The sequence below is a fragment of the Opisthorchis viverrini genome (assembly GCF_000715545.1).
Source record: "Opisthorchis viverrini unplaced genomic scaffold opera_v5_257, whole genome shotgun sequence".
Classification (NCBI taxonomy): Eukaryota; Metazoa; Platyhelminthes; class Trematoda; order Opisthorchiida; family Opisthorchiidae; genus Opisthorchis; species Opisthorchis viverrini.
Window position 1 is genome coordinate 710,773 of NW_008751913.1, and position 18,264 is coordinate 729,036.

The 18,264-nt window shown below is 43.2% G+C and overlaps 2 protein-coding genes across 2 annotated transcripts in view; both read left to right on the forward strand.

Annotated features, from left to right (window-relative positions):
- Positions 1 to 1,989: 1,989 nt before the first annotated feature.
- On the forward strand, positions 1,990 to 3,183 carry T265_09119 (hypothetical protein; the record flags this gene model as incomplete). The annotated part of the gene is made up of 1 exon (XM_009175110.1): positions 1,990 to 3,183. One exon carries the CDS (start codon positions 1,990 to 1,992, stop codon positions 3,181 to 3,183), a length of 1,194 nt encoding a protein of 397 aa, XP_009173374.1.
- Positions 3,184 to 3,501: 318 nt separating this feature from the next.
- Positions 3,502 to 18,264, forward strand: part of T265_09120 (hypothetical protein) — a gene marked incomplete at both ends in the record, with an annotated part of 38,435 nt that continues 23,672 nt past the window's right edge. The window contains one exon of the mRNA XM_009175111.1: positions 3,502 to 3,612. Within this exon, the coding sequence (XP_009173375.1) occupies positions 3,502 to 3,612 (111 nt within the window). The remainder of the gene's footprint in view (positions 3,613 to 18,264) is intronic.

Sequence of the window (18,264 nt, forward strand, 5' to 3'; positions counted from 1 at the left end):
TGATGACTGAAAGTTAAAAGTCTCAGAAATATACGGTCGAAGGAAAGAGAAATGGGCCACGGCGGGTGAATGACGAGTCGCGAAGTGTATGGCTACTCTTTAGTTATCCAGACCAAAAGGAAGACTCAGGCCTTAGTTTTGATTCAAACATTTGACCCATAACGTAGTGAAAAAAGGTAGGCCCTTCCTCCTGGGACCGGTGTACAATGTCTGATCAGTGGGTCTTGTCCACTAAGAAGCAAAACGTAGCATCAGTGTGACAATCTAATCCTCGTAAAATTGACTAAATAGTCAGCTTGTCAGTAAGGGGCTGATTTGGGTCAACGGCGCATAAAGTAGAATGTTCATCCTCGTTACCGAATTGTGGTTAGCAAAATTTTCCAAAGCCGAATCCGGATCGTCGAATGGTTTATTCTTTTTTTTTACTGTACTTTTCAGTGCTCGGTTACAAATATGAGGTGTGCACTTAAGGGACTGCGTGGATATTGAGCGGAACGTTTCTGCATTCCTTAAATTCAGTATCGCCACTTTGAGAAGTGCGAGAATTTTGGCCACCTGGAGGAAATACCTGTGTGCTTTAATGATCTTACCGTATGAGGTGGTGGGAAGTTACTTCCGTGCTAACTTGAAACAGGGTTACTAACAGTACGACGTCCCACTGGTTTCTTCTGACTATCCAAATTCGTTTTTTCATGCTGAACTTTGAGTAACGAATTCTCAGTAGAGGCTTTACTTAGGATCTCCCGACCAGCATGGTAAGACTTCAGTCAGTTCTTTGTCAACAAGGAGAAAACGACCATTGGTTTGTTGATTCAGTAGGCATGAGCATGACAAGAATAATGCACGATACCACCACAACCCGCAAGCAGAAGAACGACCTTTGCAAAATACTCCATTCTGTTTTTGCCGATCGTTCTTTGCCACTTAATACTCAGTAAATTAAGGAAAAGAGCACCGTGCATTTTCCCTTCTTGTTACTTACCACTTTGATTATGACAGAAAAAAACTTTTGTAACTGCAGTGTAAGAGTTTTGCAGTTCTTCAATGACAAGGTTTCCAACAGAGTGATCGTCTAGCGTATTCCCGGTTACGTTTTCCCTTGGAATATAATAAACACTAGTAGTGGTAATGAAAGTACAAATTTAATCTCAGGCCCCCAAAGGTCGAAGCAAAAATAAGCGACTCGCTGTGGATAGGGATTGATGTGTCTTTCAGTTTACTCCTATCAATAAATGAAATCTGTGGGATTAAAAGCGTTTTTTGAACTAGGTTGTTTATGAAAGATGACTCTATCAAACTTCTCCTTTATGATGTTTTTAAACAACTGCACAAAGATGTTTCAGCGGGAACAACATTCAAACATTGAACTACTCTCTTTGATGAAAACTACTTGGGGGCCAAACAGATCCCATGTTTAAAAGCATCCTAAGTGATTAGTCGGTTTGTAATTTCACATTCAATCAAGAAATATGATGGATAGAAATTAGAGAGCTTGGTCTGCTTGATGTAAAATGACGAAATTGGTAATGGTCTATCCAAAAGCATTCATCAACATTATTGTTGGCGCCCTATGAAAAGAGAACGGGATTTCATCCTTGATCTGGTTGAATGTTAAAATGCGGCGTATTCCTGTGGACTCGCATCAACTGGCGGTTCCACCCAATAACTTGAAAGTTGAGTGATTCACACATTCAATGAAAACAAGTTGTCTACAACAAAATTTCTATCTTTTCCCACAGAATCAACTGTGCAGTGAAATGACCTTCGTTTTTCATTGGACACGCATCAAAATAGAGCACTGTGGATACTTCTATGACAAATGCTCAATCTCAGCAAACACAGTGAATTCCCTGTATTACAGATTTCATCTGTCTACCGGGTGTCCTCTTGAACACCATCGTTCAACCGAATCCGAAACAGTCCAAGAATTAAATGTATGAGAGGGTCAGATCAACTTCCAGTCCTGTCAGATTTATTATAGCTTTACGTATGGAGCTCAACGCATTTGAGAAACAACAATCAAAGTTGAGCGAATTCCACCTGAAATCCCCACCATTCACGTTGACGGTGAACGGTTCTACCACATACCAGTCAAGTCTCAGCTCTCACAGCAGTTTCATTTGTGATAAAATGTCTGGAGGGACGGTTTCCAGGAACCGCAACAGCCATGCAACTAACACGGACTGTGACCTGTCTGCATCCAGTGATATGCATACTATGTGGCCTCAGAGTATGACCACAGCCTATATGAACAGTCCGTCGGAAATAGAAAGCTGTGACCATTGGTACCAAGACGAACGTGTACATTTTGTGCAGGTAACAGGATTTCCCATAACCGAACAGTCCTATCATGGGGATTTTCTCAGTGTGGAGACGAGACTTCGTGATATACCTTCGGACAACACATCCCAGTATTCGGTGAATAATTATTTGCTTCCCACATATGCCGAATGCCCCGGATGTTCACCCGTTTCCGCATCCATCCATCCATCCAGTCAATGTTGTTCGGATTATGAATGTTCCCAAGGCGTATGTCCCTTAACTTACACAACTGGCTGTACAAATCAGGGTTTGTGTTACCTTCCGCGTTTACCGACCCGGACAAGCAGTCGGACGTCCTCTATCGACCTGGAAGAACTCTCCAAATTCCCATCTCCGATCAGACAGTACCCACGATCTGGCACACGGCGATTCAAGTCGGCTTGTGCTCTAAAAATAGAGAAACAGCACACCCACAAATGTTTCCTCTGCTCACGTGTCTACACGCGTCCAAGTACCTTGAAAACACATCTGCGTACCCACGCTGGTTTACGTCCATATAGATGTATGTGTTGTGCTAAGCGCTTTTCTCAGTTGGCAAATCTGACGGCACATGTGAGAACCCATTCAGGTGAACGACCATTCCACTGCCCCGTCTGTCAAAAACGCTTTTCACAGAGCTCATCCGTCACAACACATCTGCGAACGCACTCGGGCGAACGTCCCTACGCATGTAACTTTTGTTCAAAGGCATTCGCCGACAGCTCTACTCTAACAAAACACATCCGAGTCCATTCGGGGGAGAAGCCCTACCGGTGCGAACAGTGCAAAATGGGATTTTCACAGTCTGGTAATTTGAAGCGACACGTGAGGGTTCACATTAATAGAGGTGATTTCTCTTTTGACGGTTTTCATCGAAACTAGTAATAAAACAACAGCTGTTTTCTTACCCAAACAAGACGTACAAAACTTAAGCGCCTGAGAAAAAAGTATATACAGTGACCACTTATGTCCATTACTGTCGTTTATCCTGATACCACACACTGTCTAGTGTTTGTTGTGTGATCCCGGTCCTTTCCACTGTTGTTTTATTGAGTAACCGTCATTTTTAACAAATTATCATAAACCAGGTTATTTGAATCCTGCCAATTCTGACTCTTTTAACTTATCGTAAATGAAATACAATCACTCATCAATATTTACTTTGAATCCACTTTGCCAAATTGTCCCATCACTTCATCAATGTCTGCTGAAGCGCTGGCAAACGTCCCTATGCTGAAGTCGTATGATTTGCGAATGCGGTGTTACCGCTTTCCGATTTCAGATGAACAACACAATGCTCCAACTCCTGGGGTGGGTTCAATTAAGATTTGCTATGATGTACCATTTACGGAGGTTGCGAAGTGAGCTAGGGCTAACATCTATAGGATCCCTCATCTCAGGGCCTCTAGTCATTGAATGGTAACTAGGGTAGCGTGAAATATTCGCTTCATCGGTGTAAAAAAAAAGCTCGCAAGGCTTACACACCGTCGTAAAAATTCTCCTAAGCCCAGCAATTACTTTGGATTGACCAAACATACCGAAAACGGAAAGATGCTCTTTTGGCTAATCAGATACTGCTTTGAAGCAGACCTCTCGATTGGATGACAACACATGTTGAAGGGATGACTTCAATGCATAGGCCTTTCCAAAAGACAGCAGCTAGTAAGTGAGGACAACTGGGGGCTGCAAGTAGAATATGGTCAAAAACGCTAGGGACTGCAAATAGCATGTTTAAGATTTTGTTACAAGTCATCACAGGGTTCCATTTTAACGGACACTTGACCAGTCAGTACTCCAAGGAACCGAAGATTGTGCTCCGTTTTGAAGGGGGCTAGCACAAGACGGTTGCTATGGCATGATCTCTATGCTGCTATTCACAACATCAAATATTTTTCTTATCACAACATGGTTTTCGTGTGGACTTCCAGTCAGCGCGATAAACGTTTGAACTGCCGACTGTTTTACTTTGTCATTTAGACGATACGGATATCCCTTTGGACAGACTACACTTCAGATAACCAAAGTGATACCTTGAAAATGTTTTCTATAGAAGAAATCCGTCTACCTGGTAAATGCAGGCACAGCTCATTGGCTGTTTCGTCAGTTCTCCAAATTTTACTTTACTGCAGCTTTTTATTACAGTATATAATGAAAACCGTTTAACTCATCACTTGGATCGTACTCAGAAACCAAAAGTACTCAGTGCCGTCGAGGGTGAGGGTATAATCAGGGGTTGAGTTGGCAATGCACTGTGGGCTCAAGCTTATTTTGCAAATGCCACGTCTAACGCCTTTGCTAGCTATAGTGTGTACGAACACAGAAACATTCCATAATCACATGATAATATAACACATGCTGGTCAAAACCTCGTTTGGTTTAGTTTATACCGAACACGTAGGGTCGGAACGACTGAGGTGACATTCTGTTCACCATGGATTAAGAGGGTCTAGTTTAGCCCTGATATGGACCTTTGTTTGCTTGGAACACGGTAGTTTTCATCTCCTCGGGAAAATGTTCCCTAGTGCAGTAGGTTCGTTAGGACCCAACAACAATGGCCATGGTCAAAGTAGAAAGCTTCTCCACAACGCCGTCAGAGCCGGCTTGTAACGCTATTACCTCAGATTTTGAGTTTCATCCCTACCAGTGAAACCGGTCATAACCGGTTTTCCCATACTTTTGTGATACTCAGATATCGGATTGCTTAAATGGCAACTAACTTGGTTTTCATTTTTGTGAGGCTTTGTAGCGCCCCATAATTTCAAAGCTTATTACCAGCACTTTCAAAAACGTACAAGCACATTTTAGGTTTCTGTCGACAAGTTTCGGTACTCCTGTCTGTTCATAGGGAGAAGTCGTTTTACTGAACGATGGGAAGAATACCTGATCGCTTGCAAAGTAGAAGTTAAGAAATAGAAAAGCAGACCATTAAGAGTATTTTCCAACTGGTAATGACCTTTCTGAAGGAGAAAAGATATAATAAGATCTTGCGAAAACTTTGCTCAAACTCGTGATGCCCTTTCGGTCACTGTTTATTTGAAAAGAAGCACGCTAGTTCTATCCAGTAGAGGTGAGTTTCACGAAATAGAACCATCTCTTATGAGGCGATGGTTTTTGTGTAGAATCACAGCGAATTACTAATTCCATTCTGGATCTGGCAAATCTGAACTCCGGCGGATGCTCTGAAGCTAGATTCGCATGACGACAAAATTCATCACGATAAACGGTCCGCTGCAGTCAACATCTGATCTCATCTGTCCTGTTGTACCGTTGTTTCAAATTGCTTTTTATAATTCAGCAACATATCAGTGTGACATCACTCCCAGTTCAAGCAGACTGAAGTTAATGCACCTCATAGCAACAAAGTAGATGTCCGAACGCACCAAACAATACTTGTCGGTATTCTATCGTATTTGTATACCCGGCTGTATAAGAGAAACAACTTGGTATCTGGAGGCTAAAACCAGACAATGTATCTCCGTGCAAAATCCGGGGCCTGAACACTCTACCGAAAGCCACCATAGTCAGACGTCGGCAAACTGACCAGGTAAATCTTCTAGCCACTACTGGTGTCCAGCAGCACATGTGTGCGTCGGAAGGAATAGGACTGTATCGCTATTACGTTCTAAAGAACAAAATTTGCGTCGACCAGGCTTTTCAGCACATGTGTGCGTCGGAAGGAATAGGATTGTATCGCGAACAAAATTTGCGTCGACCAGGCTTTCCAGCTAATGTTGTTCCCATTTTATGTTAAGACCAAGCACTGAGATTTGTGCGCTGCGCAGGATTTCACAAAAAATTAAAACGAACGGAAAAAGTTATGGAAAATAAAGACGAACGGAGAAGAGTCCGGAATATATTATTTTCTAAAAACTCCTGTCAAATGCAATCGGTACACCCGAATTTATTGCCAATATTTGGACTGCCCGTCAGTCAAATAAGGTAGGGAGACATTTTCTTGTTTATGGCCTGAATCGAGCGAAACTGAATATAAGAATCACAATTTAGTAGCTGTTATGAGCGTCCCAGTTTATCCACCAGTTCCAACCCATCAACGGCGTCGTAAACCTAACGCGTCTTGCCAAAATACTACCCTGAGGTTTTATCCGATGTCCACCAGTGACGCACTTGAAGCGTTTGGTGTTAGTAGGCTCATAGAAGTCTGCTACTTCAATAGACTACTTTAATGAAGCCTTCTGGGTGGGATATAACGCACGAAGAAAACTGCCTGTCCATTATGAGCAGCAATCGACCATTCCAGGACAGTAGACCGGAATGCTTCAAGGTCTACCGGCTTATTTCATACTTTGTCTGGAGGATTCATGCACAGATAAATAACAACTAACGAAAAAAATGAAAAAAGGATCCACATTATATCAGAATTACGTTTAGCACATTACAGCATTGGGCTCCTGTATTGTTGTAGTCCCCGACGCCGCTAAACACGTTGTAGGTGTTGCACCATTTTGGGGCGGGATCTAAAAAGCTGTTTTTTCTTTCACCCCAGTCTTCTCCGTGCATGACTACTTGTTTAGAAACTAAAGAATCATGAAAAAAACCTACCTAGGCTTCAGAATTTCCTGTACTCGTCGTGTTGCTGCCTAATTGGGAATAAGTTTGTGCTCCGGCGCGACCTACAGATATGTATTCGACGAGAACTAACATCGGAGTGTGTGTACAGCGAATCGTCAAACAGACCGGACCAATGCCGAGTTTTCTTTGCAAATCACAAATCACTTGTGTCATGCTCTAATTGATCAACAGGATCACAAGCTTCTTCGAATTTGAGAAAACAGTGATTGTTGATCAGCCGTATTTGCGGAGCTGCTCATACACTTCAGATGTGTAAAGATATGACCATCTCTGTCAGGTCGAAATCCTGTTTGGTGCGTTCGGGGTTTCAACTCACATGCCGGAGGTAAGCGTCCCAATGTAAAGCAAGCCAGTGGGCGCGAGTTGTCCACCGTTACGGTAGGAACAGTCGGTCCGTATATCTTTACCCAACTAACACCTTATACTACCATCAATGGGCCCCGATTCTCTGAAACGTGTTTTTGTACGAACAATCTAGTTGAAGCCAGACGGGAAGTTTTCCTCCCATGTTTGAACAACAGTGGACGAAGCTCGTCTGACCCAGCGGCTCGATGACATTTCAAGGTAGAAAGGCATACTGGTGAACGGGGGGAAGGCATTCAATGCAAAGTTATTCATTTGCAAACACGAACTAGGCAGTTACATGCCATTAGGCATGAAAATAAACATATAATATGCACAGAGATTTTAAAACCTGACATTCTCATGCGTCTTCTTGAACTTTTCTTAGCAATCATTGACTACTAAACAATAGCAAACGAACCCCGCAAAGAGACTCCACCATTTCCGCAACAAAATTTACCTTTCATCAGATGAGGGGGCGGAACTTGGACATCAGATCAACGGCTACTCACGTGTTTCATTAGTAGTATATTCCGTCACACTTGTACTTCATTAAATGAGGCATCAAAATCATCGACAACAGTTCATAACGAGCAAGTTCAATGAAAGCCATAGGCACAAGAACAGAGAGCCAACTGAAATCTTATTGAAAGTACTCTACCCAGCGATTTAGATGCAGTTCCTTATCACATATTAGGTTTCAGATATTTTCTCTGATTAACTGATTTAAGCAAAACCTTTACAGTCGGGTTTTGGCTGGAAGGCTTCCTAACATTCCAAGACCAACTGGCCTCTTCCAGTTCTTGAAGATCCTAGCCCACCACACCTCTCTGTCCATATGCAGGGTACGTTTCAGTTATTGTCTTGTCGACCGTCTAACTTAATTTCATTCTGACAATGACGGAGTAGAGCGTCTTGCATCCACGAGTGGTAGAAACCTTTTCCAGATCCAGTGACTCCCGCGTATGCGCTCGGAAACACTACGGTTATGAGTTCCGATGTCAAGTGTTGCATTGATTATCTCACCAATATTTACCGTTATTATCCTCCGAGGAGGCCGCTTGTAATGCACTGCATAGTCTGCTTTAGTGTGCTTCTCTTACTTGTGACTCGACGGAACTTTTCTACTGATTGACAGAAGGAGCTCGTTTCTGAAGTTCAGGGGAAATATTTTATGAGAAAATACACCCAATCAACCTGTATATTCTAAAGTGGGCGGCAGTTAAGGACTGAACTGTGACATCGGTAGCTGATGGCAATGTAATTCCAAGGATTCTCAGCAGTGCGGGAATGGCAGGTGGCACAAGGTGCATTTAAATCCAATAGTACTGAAAAACAACCGATGATCAATACAAAGTCGCGAAATACGTCCATCATTATCATTGCGTTTTGTCTTCAGGAAAAATATATCATCAAGGTGCGCTTCTTGAGCGTCCTGACTGTGCACTGAAATCTCCTAATTCCACGACCTAGCTAGAGGCGGTGAATGAGGGGGTGATTGTTTTTTCGTAATGCACTACTCCTATGGTTGCTGGAAAATCCTCGACAGCCCACGACCGGTTTCGCCCTTTTTGGGGCTCATCAGGTAGGCGCAGTCTCCAAGTTACCGTCAACCTTATGTTTTACTTGAGATCATATTGCACGAAATCAGCGAAATGCACTCATTTGCAAACTAATTTAGTTTTGCGAGAGACTCTCCTGGAACCCAGCTGAATCTCTCGGTTTTGGTGTTCCCAGGCAACTGAATGTGCTGCAAACTCATGAGTAATGTATTACAAGAAATATATGTTTCGCAATATTTCGAATATCGTAGCGACTGAAACATGAGGCGCCCTGGTACAGCACATTTAGTTAATTAGTTTGCAAATGAGTGTATTTCTCTGAAGCGGGTGATTAGTTCTTGGTGAGATCTATCTTTCAATCGAAGCCACAGCTTGTTCACCAATCAGTGGACACAACAAACGATCACTGTTCAGTATTTGGACCGGTTCGAGTTCGTATAGAAGTAGAAAGTTGGCTTTTTACAGTTAAGGAGCCATGACTAGTAAACTTAGGGCTATGCCAACACCGGCGCAGACCGTTTCAACAGCTGCTGTCTAGACAGAGAGCGTCTCGTAAGCTTAACAAGTATATTCAGGCACTATAGTCGAGTCTCATAGATACGGCAGACGTCAGTCGACAGAGTATGTGGAGTACGCGTAAGGTCAGTTTTTTAGCGCGTATGCCTGACAGTTCTTATTTAACAAGTTGGAAAAAATAGGAAAACAAGGCCTTAATTGCGGATACGGAGTAGTAGATTGGACCGATGACGTGCAGATTATCAATCCTTTGGGTGTCTGACTGAAGAGTCTACAGCTGGGATCCACATAAGAGTGATTGTCAAGTGGGCCAGGATAGGAGTTGGTAGATAATAATGAAGCAAGATGGTGAGAACAGTCGCCTGCTGTTGCTCTTGTCATTCCGTATGCTGTGATATTGCATGAACGTACTTCCATTGTAGATAAGCTGAGATATTGTCATCGAGACTAAATTCAGACAGGAGGAAGACTGTGGCTCTCAACTGAAGGCTTTGTCTCCAGAGGCTGACTGCATAGTGGTGATGTCGACGTGTGACTATTCAAGTAGGCCCAATTTTAAGGAACAAAGTTCCTCACTTTGGACATTCGGGAAACCGTGTTTGCCATAGCCCCGTCCACTGACCAACCCAGTAGTAGGGACTCTGTGGATGTTGAATGAGCATCCTCTAGTACAGCTCCGTGGGTTGAGTTATGCAAGGCTACGCTAAGGTACAGTGTGTTGGGGACAGGTATAGTGAACGGCGCCTACTGATTAACAGATTGATCAGTATAGCCTCCTATCATGAGCTGTGTGTGTGTGTGTAAATTCTGCATGAAACCGTTTGGTGTACAGATAGCAAATAGTCTGGACAGGTTGGGATATGAAGACTCCGCACATGGAACGCATGGAAGTTTGCACACCGAGGCGGCGACCCCTTTTGGTGATACTACTGATGGGGAGGCACGCGAGTAGTATGTGTTTTTCGTGGAATTTCGCCTTGTGTCTCTTGAAAAGGGGAGATCTGTTGTGGAATTTGTGGAGTCGATCGGTAACATTTGCTTGGATTCGAGCAAATGAGAGTTTTGCTTCCCTGTCCAATGGTCTGTAACCGGTCAGTTGGCATTTCCTAATGGATAACTCCGCAGCGATGGCCTTCTTCCTTTCACAGGTAGCAAATAGTCTGGACAGATTGGGATATGAAGACTCCACACAGGGAACGCATGGAATTGTGTACACTGAGGCTGCGAACTCTTTTGGTCACTTTGACTTGACCGCAATACACTTTTATTTTGGTGCCGAGTCATTTTAAAGTCGTACAGGGACATCTTTTTTTTACCTGGCGACATCTTACGAATGATGCCAAGGAGCATGGACTAGCACCATTTAGGAAGCACAGAATTGCCTGCGCTTTTTGAGGTAGTTTTTTAACACTGGACTTCACAGACGGATGGTTTCCGGCTTCTCTGGTTGGTGGCATATTTAAATGACAACGTGTGTGGCTAAAGTACCTCGTCGACATTGTATCATTTACAGCGACTTAGTGAGTGAAGTTGCCAACGCGGTGAAGTACACGTTCAGGTATCCGGTGTCCAAAACCAATCCGTAAATGCACGTGATCTAGTGGATTGAGCTACCTTGGCTAAGAGCCATGTTAGCTGTTGAACTGAGCCTCCATGAAGAAATTCCGGATGGCATTTTGTTCCGTTGGTAGTATTATATCCAAAAGCAGACGCATTCTCCCCACCGAGATACAGCCTAGCAGGAGACGCGCTGCAACTTGGAGAACCCGGTTTATACTTTGTACAGCTCCGTCTTGATTCTGCTGTTTTAGAAGAGCCCGACTAAACTTTCCGCCTGACTATTGCCGGTGAAGTGTATAATTCGGTGACCTCTCCTGAGGTGAACTGACTAGCACTGTCTGTTACCAATAGTCCTGGTAACCCCAAAATGCGCGAATAAGCCGTCACGTAGGAAAATGAATAAATATTGTGCTGAAAAAAGTTCTTACCAATTAAAAACTGCATCAAGTACTTTCACACCTAATCTTCGGTTAGGTATCGAATCACTTCCTGTCAGACAGGATCTGTTGCGATTTTTCGCATTTGGCAGGTGCAACACAGTCTCGTGTCTGTCTCAGTACCTGCACTTATCGTGTTTTCCTGCTCGTTTGCCATTCGTGCACCGCTTAAACGTGGGAGGGCGCCAACAAACCCGGTATAGATGTCAAGTTGCAATACAGTTCAAAGTCGTAACCGAGTAATTTAATTGTCCATGTTTGATGACATTTGTCTGTGTGATCAAAGGTGCGCTCTGTGGACAGTGGTTTGTAGTCGATCTGGAGTGTGAATTTCAGGCCATGTAACAGCTTGTGAGATTTTGAGCAGCAAGAGACATCATTGGTCCTGTTTGGTTGAAATTTCTTTCCAACACACTGACTAGTCGGCGCCTACAACAAGATGTGAGTGACTGATCTAAGTCTGACCGGAGAATTCGTTAGGTCCTGACAGTCTCTGGACCAATGGCATTCAGTGTCTTCAGAATTAAGGGAAATGTGTAGACACCAAGCTTTACATTTTAGGAGCGATAATTTCCTAATATTTGATAAGCCCTGAAATTACCACCCTTGAGAATTATCAGCAAGTGTTGTTGTAGCCACATCTGGCCGAAGTGTTTCTGGCTCCGTGCGACGAACGCAACTTCTGTGAAGCATCCTTTGCCGCGGATATCTGTTAGCATTACTGTACACTTTTCTCATCTGAACTTGATTTCAAAGGCCCCTCTCTCTCCTGATCTCTCTTCTTAGATTATTAATAATGGGAATCAGATAATAGACTGACAATATTAGATCGTATATATATGCCATGACAACTGGTGAACAGGCAAGCGTCTTAGTCATCAAGTGCTAGAAAACGGCCGATGCACATTCAACTGCAAATGCATATAGTTGTTGGTGGATACCAGTCATCAGAAATTTGCGATATGACCTGTATACTTCTAATTGAACATGAACGTCAGAAAAATCGATTTTTAAAAATATGTTTTCGTTACGAGACTTTGTGTTGTAACGTAGGTGGCCGTCTAACTCATCACGCCTGAACTGAGCCTGTCAGACTAAGTGACAAGAAGAGCAAGAAACCGAGACGGCTGTACTGTCAGGTCAGGCTTCTGAGTAAATATATAGGACGGCTAAATGGCCAGTTCTGGTCGTTCGCTTGTTCGTTCTGTCCTGTCAATGGCGACGTTTCTGTAGTGAACGATTTCACACCCAACCCACTGGTCGTGTGATACTATCCGGAACGTGTGTTGACTGGTGGTGACCGCGGGGACGCGCCGTTCTCTGCACATGTGCTTCCTCCATGTCTGGACTCGTCCTGACACTTTGTAACTATACCTTCTCGTACTGTCAGAGGATACTGAAAAGTTTCAAGTGACGAACCTGTTGATGGGTCACCATGAGACCTTGTGGAATCGTGTTTCCTGGACCAGAAAGAGCAGTTTATCGTTTCGTAAATATCGCAATCTGTCTAACTCTGCTTCCGGTAGTGAGACAACGACACAAGGAACTGCATGTTTTGAGCGAAGTAAATATTTGACTCCTAGTTTTAAGTACATCACTGCTTGTATGTGAGTTTAAACTAACCCAAAGTTTCAACTGCTTGGAACTTCCGAAGCTTTCATGGATATGGTGATTATGAGAAGTAGGATGAAGCGGTTATGAACTTCCATTTCTGCTCAAGAGTTCGTGCGATTTGGTTTCGCCAGCAACCTCTCTTTAATAACTGACTCTATTGTTAATGATATTGCCAAAGTGGATCTTCACGGGAAATCCGTATGGAAACAAACCTGTAGTGAATAAAGGATTTCTCACACACTGTATCGCAGTTCTTCGTACATATACTGTCGCTACTTCGCGTTCTTCGAAAACTTTTCTACGGCACAAGATTTTAACCTTTTTTAGAGAGGACCATAGCTATGACAAGGGGAGTCGAAAATGGGTAACCTCACTAACAAGATATCCATTCTATTTCCACAAACATCTGAAGAAACGCACTTCATTTTGATGGGTTTCCACAAGATTTGTTATGATTTAATACCGCGTCTGCACACCGAAGATTATTTTCTGGTTGTTGCTGTATACCTACGGTTGTGTACTGTACGTATGGAACGTATATAATATATAGTTATTTTGTCAGGTGACCACTACCTCATGTGACCACGTTTGAATGAACTATTGAACGTCGTACCAGGAACGCAGTACTGAACAACTGAAGATAGCATCAGAATAACAGCACCAGGACAGAATGATGGCTGTTCAAACGAGAGTGATGTGAAAATGGATTCTATAAATCCAGCAACCATCTTCAAGTAGTCAAAAATTGTCCAGAGGGTCATCAGCATCCGCAATGCCACCTGACTGGGAAGTCCTGACAGGCGAGTCAATCGATCTAAACAGCCGGGACACCCAGTGGGTCGTCGTTCCACATGCTGGACAAACAGTTACTTTGCTCAAGTGTGGACTGTCAAGTTTTGGAACGTCCAGTCGTGTAAATTCAGATTCGTCCAGCGAGCGCTGATAGAGTAGCGGTAAAACGCTCTCCTCGTATGTCAGATACACGAAGTTCAAGCCCCTATCGGGCAAGGATGAGGTCTGATACAATCAAAGCTCGCATCCCGTACATACCCCTTTCCTGTGGACTCACCGGAATAACTGCACCGGGACAGGAGGACAACTGTTCAAACGGATGCGATGCGACTGTGAATCCTACGGATTCCACAACCACCCACAATTAACCCTGTGTTCAAAAAAAGACTGACAGTGAGAACTCGCAGAGTTAGCCCAGTTGCACTAGGAAAATCGTAAATCTGAACTCGGAGTAGTGCTAGTTTAGTAAATAAAACAGATTGCGGCTTATTGTTGTGGTTATAATTCGAGGTCCTGATGATCACACCGAACGAGTTTTTGAATGGCTATCCCTTCCGTTACCTCATGTAGCTAGACATTTTTGGCCTTTTAGTCCGCGCTTTCGCAGGGGTAACGAACAAGCCCTGCTCTCTGCAACGTCTTATCGGAAGTATGCGGCGAATCATTGAATTTCAGTTTTCTCCGAGTGTGCAAATATAGTGGACCACTTCCAGCTTTTGAAAAGAGAAACCCTTTAAAAAAACAATACTGCAAGCCATTTGTAAAATGGCTAGGGATAGTAATTTCAAACGTTTTCCCCAAATGTATTTCTCTCTTTTGCAATAAGGAATGGTGGTCTTCTAACATTCATTCACCTGGTGGTTTGCGAAGCGTGAGTGCATTGCTCGCCAAGGCCTATTGTTACCAAAGTTAGCAGGCGATTTTTTAGGCCATGAAATGAAGAGGAGTGATCGGATTGAAGTATGCTTGCGCTCACGATTTTATTATGGTCACTGTTTACATTATTCCATCGATGTGGAGACTTATTCGTGCATCCGTCGTACTTGTCCATTTTTAATGTTGTGGTGCTTAGCATACTTGACTGAAATTGACACGTGAAAATGCACATCATTTGTCAAACTTCTCGTAGATACGAGAGAGTGGATTGACCAACATGGCAAAACCAAGGTGTTTTAGGGTACACTTTAGTACACTTTATGTGGCGGTCAAAATGGACAATACGTGTAAGTCAACGGAGACGCTCAGCAACACTTGTTCGTATTGCTGTGTGCACCGTTTGTGAAGGTGCAGATGAAATTGTACAACTAGATAGCCATTTAGCATCGCCAGTTGTCTTGCTGAACGGTAGTGCAACTCTGTATTGGTCCCTGTCTTCCTGCTCCGCCCACTACGGTATATCAAAAGAAACGGTAACTCTACACAGCCCTTTATGGGGATAAAGGGAAACTGCTACAGCCGTATTTATAGGGTAATCACAGGGTGTTCCACAAGGTCGTGCTAGAATCTCCGTGAGGGGACGAGAACGTCGAGTCAATGATGCTTGACCCACATTGGCTGGCATTCTGACTAATCAGGGCCTGTCTTCGCTTGGTCCGTTTCCTGCAAGTGACATCCGTCCAAATGATATGATGTTTGGCTATTACGGACGGCTGGCCTCCGTACAGAGTTGAGCATGTTTCCATCGAAAAAAGAACGTAGCATTACCGTTGCAACTCTTTTGACAGTAAACCTGTGGATCGAGAGCTCGAGATGCTTGTTGGCTGAGGCGCGGAATTACTGAACGGAAGGTCCCCGGTTCGAACCAAACCTCTTCATCTCAGCGGCTCTTGCGCAGGTCTGGGCAATCTGGCAGTATCTCAGCCGTCGTGCCTTATTCGGGTGGTATGGCAGGTTGACATTGAAAGGGTGTTACAGTTGGGCGGCTACTCTGGAGTGAAGTAAATGAAATACGTATAGTGATGCATAATCTCACTAGAAAAACATATTCTTAAGGTCCGTAAAACATCGTCTTGTTTCCTACTGGTAGAACTATTGTTTGCAGAGAGTAAGGTGACAGAACAATGTCAGCGTTCATACGACCTTTAATACAAGTGAGGCCTTTGGAGCCGCAATTTCGTCCAATAAACGAAACAAGAAATTGATGCATGATATTTGAGGAAGCGCGCATTGTCCAGCATCATTTGACGGTCACAACAGAGATGCCAGTTAGGTCTGTTTGACATGTGTGAAAATATACATCTATCAAGATTTTAGGTTGATGGGGCATTACAAGCGAATCATTTAGCCGGCCATAAAAACTAATCAAAGTCTGGAAGAATTGGGTTCGACATTCCATATTAGACTGTTATCAATTCAGTGAAGATGGTCCAGACCATGCCTTGAAACACGTGGACCAATTCTTTTGAGGCGAACGCTCGATGCTTCTCTTCGGTTGGCCCAGTGCGCAAGGTGTCCATTTCAGACAATCAAGAAGGAATCATTCTTTAACAAGTACTCTCATTCGGACACGGATTTGATTTCGAAAAGCGACTCAATTGAATCCATTTGAGCCCCTGTTTACAATGGTCGAAATCTGTCCACTTCGGGTTCAAGCAGGGAATAAAGCTGACATGAACTTTGGTACTGTGCCTACCTGATGAGTCCAAAAAAGGGCAAAAACCAGTTGTGGGCTGTCGAAAAGTTTTTAGCACCCTTATGAGTAGTATGTTACGTCAAGAAGTCATTCCTATTGTCCTAAGAGGAATGAGCGGTAAACCAGTTTCAGGGCCTCATGAATACAGGAATATGATATAGGGGCGAGCTCTTAAACCGCTTTCGTTATTTAAGTACGAAGAACATTTAGCACACTGAGGCTTACCGAAATTTTCCCGGAACACCAGGATTAGTTTAGTTCTATTCGTCTGCATTTTGCTTTAATCCTTAAGTTTCCCCATGGACGCTGATCTGTGTAGCTCAAAAACTTTGGTACAAAGGAATCTGGACACGCTCCACCAGCTTCATCTGAAATGAACCTGGGTAGTATATGGATTCTACGGTCTTCGACTATGAAATAAATCATGTGGTAAACTGATCGAAAATTCGGTAAGGTTCCAGACCTCGGCCATACACTACGAGACCGAACTTCGTTTAAATGAGACACGGTAATGTCGCAGATCAGTTAACTTATGTTATTTAGGAGTTCCCGCAGACGTCGCCACTGAAAAACTTCCCATAAGTTCAGCGAGTAATCACTGGTTAAACGGTTTAGCTCTAAAACAGGTGCACTATCTCAGTCCCATCTATCATCGTCGGCAGTGAGCACCACTTTGAGATTAAGAACCGGTAGAATTTTGACCATAGAGCACCTCTAAACAACCTGTAGATGGTTCACAACATTCTCCCGGAAACCTCTTTTAGACTACGCAAAAGTCTAGTTGTTATTCGTTTTTGCTTCTCCCGTTGCAACTGAAGTATCGGCTTGAGTAGTAGACTGCGTGGAACAGCATAGCGTCTTTATTCTGAGCATCTAAAAATAACTTTTTCAGCCTTGTTGAAATTATTCAGCTAGTCAAGTGGCAAACATTTGATCAGATTTGCGTCAATGGGTTAACTTTTAGTATGTAAGAAATATTCAGCTATTTTCACATCCACTTTTTAGAGTTTTACCTGTCAACCATTTTGCAGGAAACATACTATCCAGTTTTCCGTTGTGCTTGTTGAAATTACACCAAGAAACGAAGGTGGTATTGTCCCTAGGTGAGTGTTCAATAGAGTGCCCTATCGATGGTCCGGTGTCAAACTTACTTGTATTTCGAGGAGTATACTATTTCTCAAAAGTGTCCTTTGAGAATAGAATAGCTTGGTTCCCAAGCTTGGAGGGTGTTTTCTGTGCCTTTGCCATCGCAAACTCGAAACAACTCTAGACGGGTCAGACACAGTGACCAGAATGAACAAAGATCGGTGATTTTGATGTCAAAAACAACATTGGCATGACCGAACTCACTAAAGGGTGCGCGCTGGCGACATATATCACTCCACCCAAGTAACTGATAGTGTAGAAAAATTACACATACAGAGAAGTACATTATAGTATGAACAATATCATTCTGTTTAACAAAAACCATAGTCCGTATGCAAATTCAGTGTTGAAAAGCTTATCTGAACTGTTTAGGAGTATCTTTTAGTTCAGAACGCTCCGGAATAGTATTTCAAACAGCACAACATAAGATTATTCTGAAAAGTGCTTCTTTCTTCAAGTTTAAGTTACATTTCAAGTACAACCGTAATTAAAGGAGATGTCGACGAAATGTTTACCATTCTATTTTCGCAAAACAGGAAACCGTTGTGGACTCACCTCGATAAATATCTGCCAAGTGTCGGTTCGATTTACTTGCGAATCGGCTGAAACCTAGAATCCTCCACAGAGGAGAAAGCCACTTAATTCAAGCACAACGGAAGAAATCATCATCATTACCATCGACATCATGACATCAGTGTTCAGCACCGATACTTTACTGCCATACAGCCATGACTTATTTGAAATCCTCATTGTAAAGAAAAGGTGAAGATGG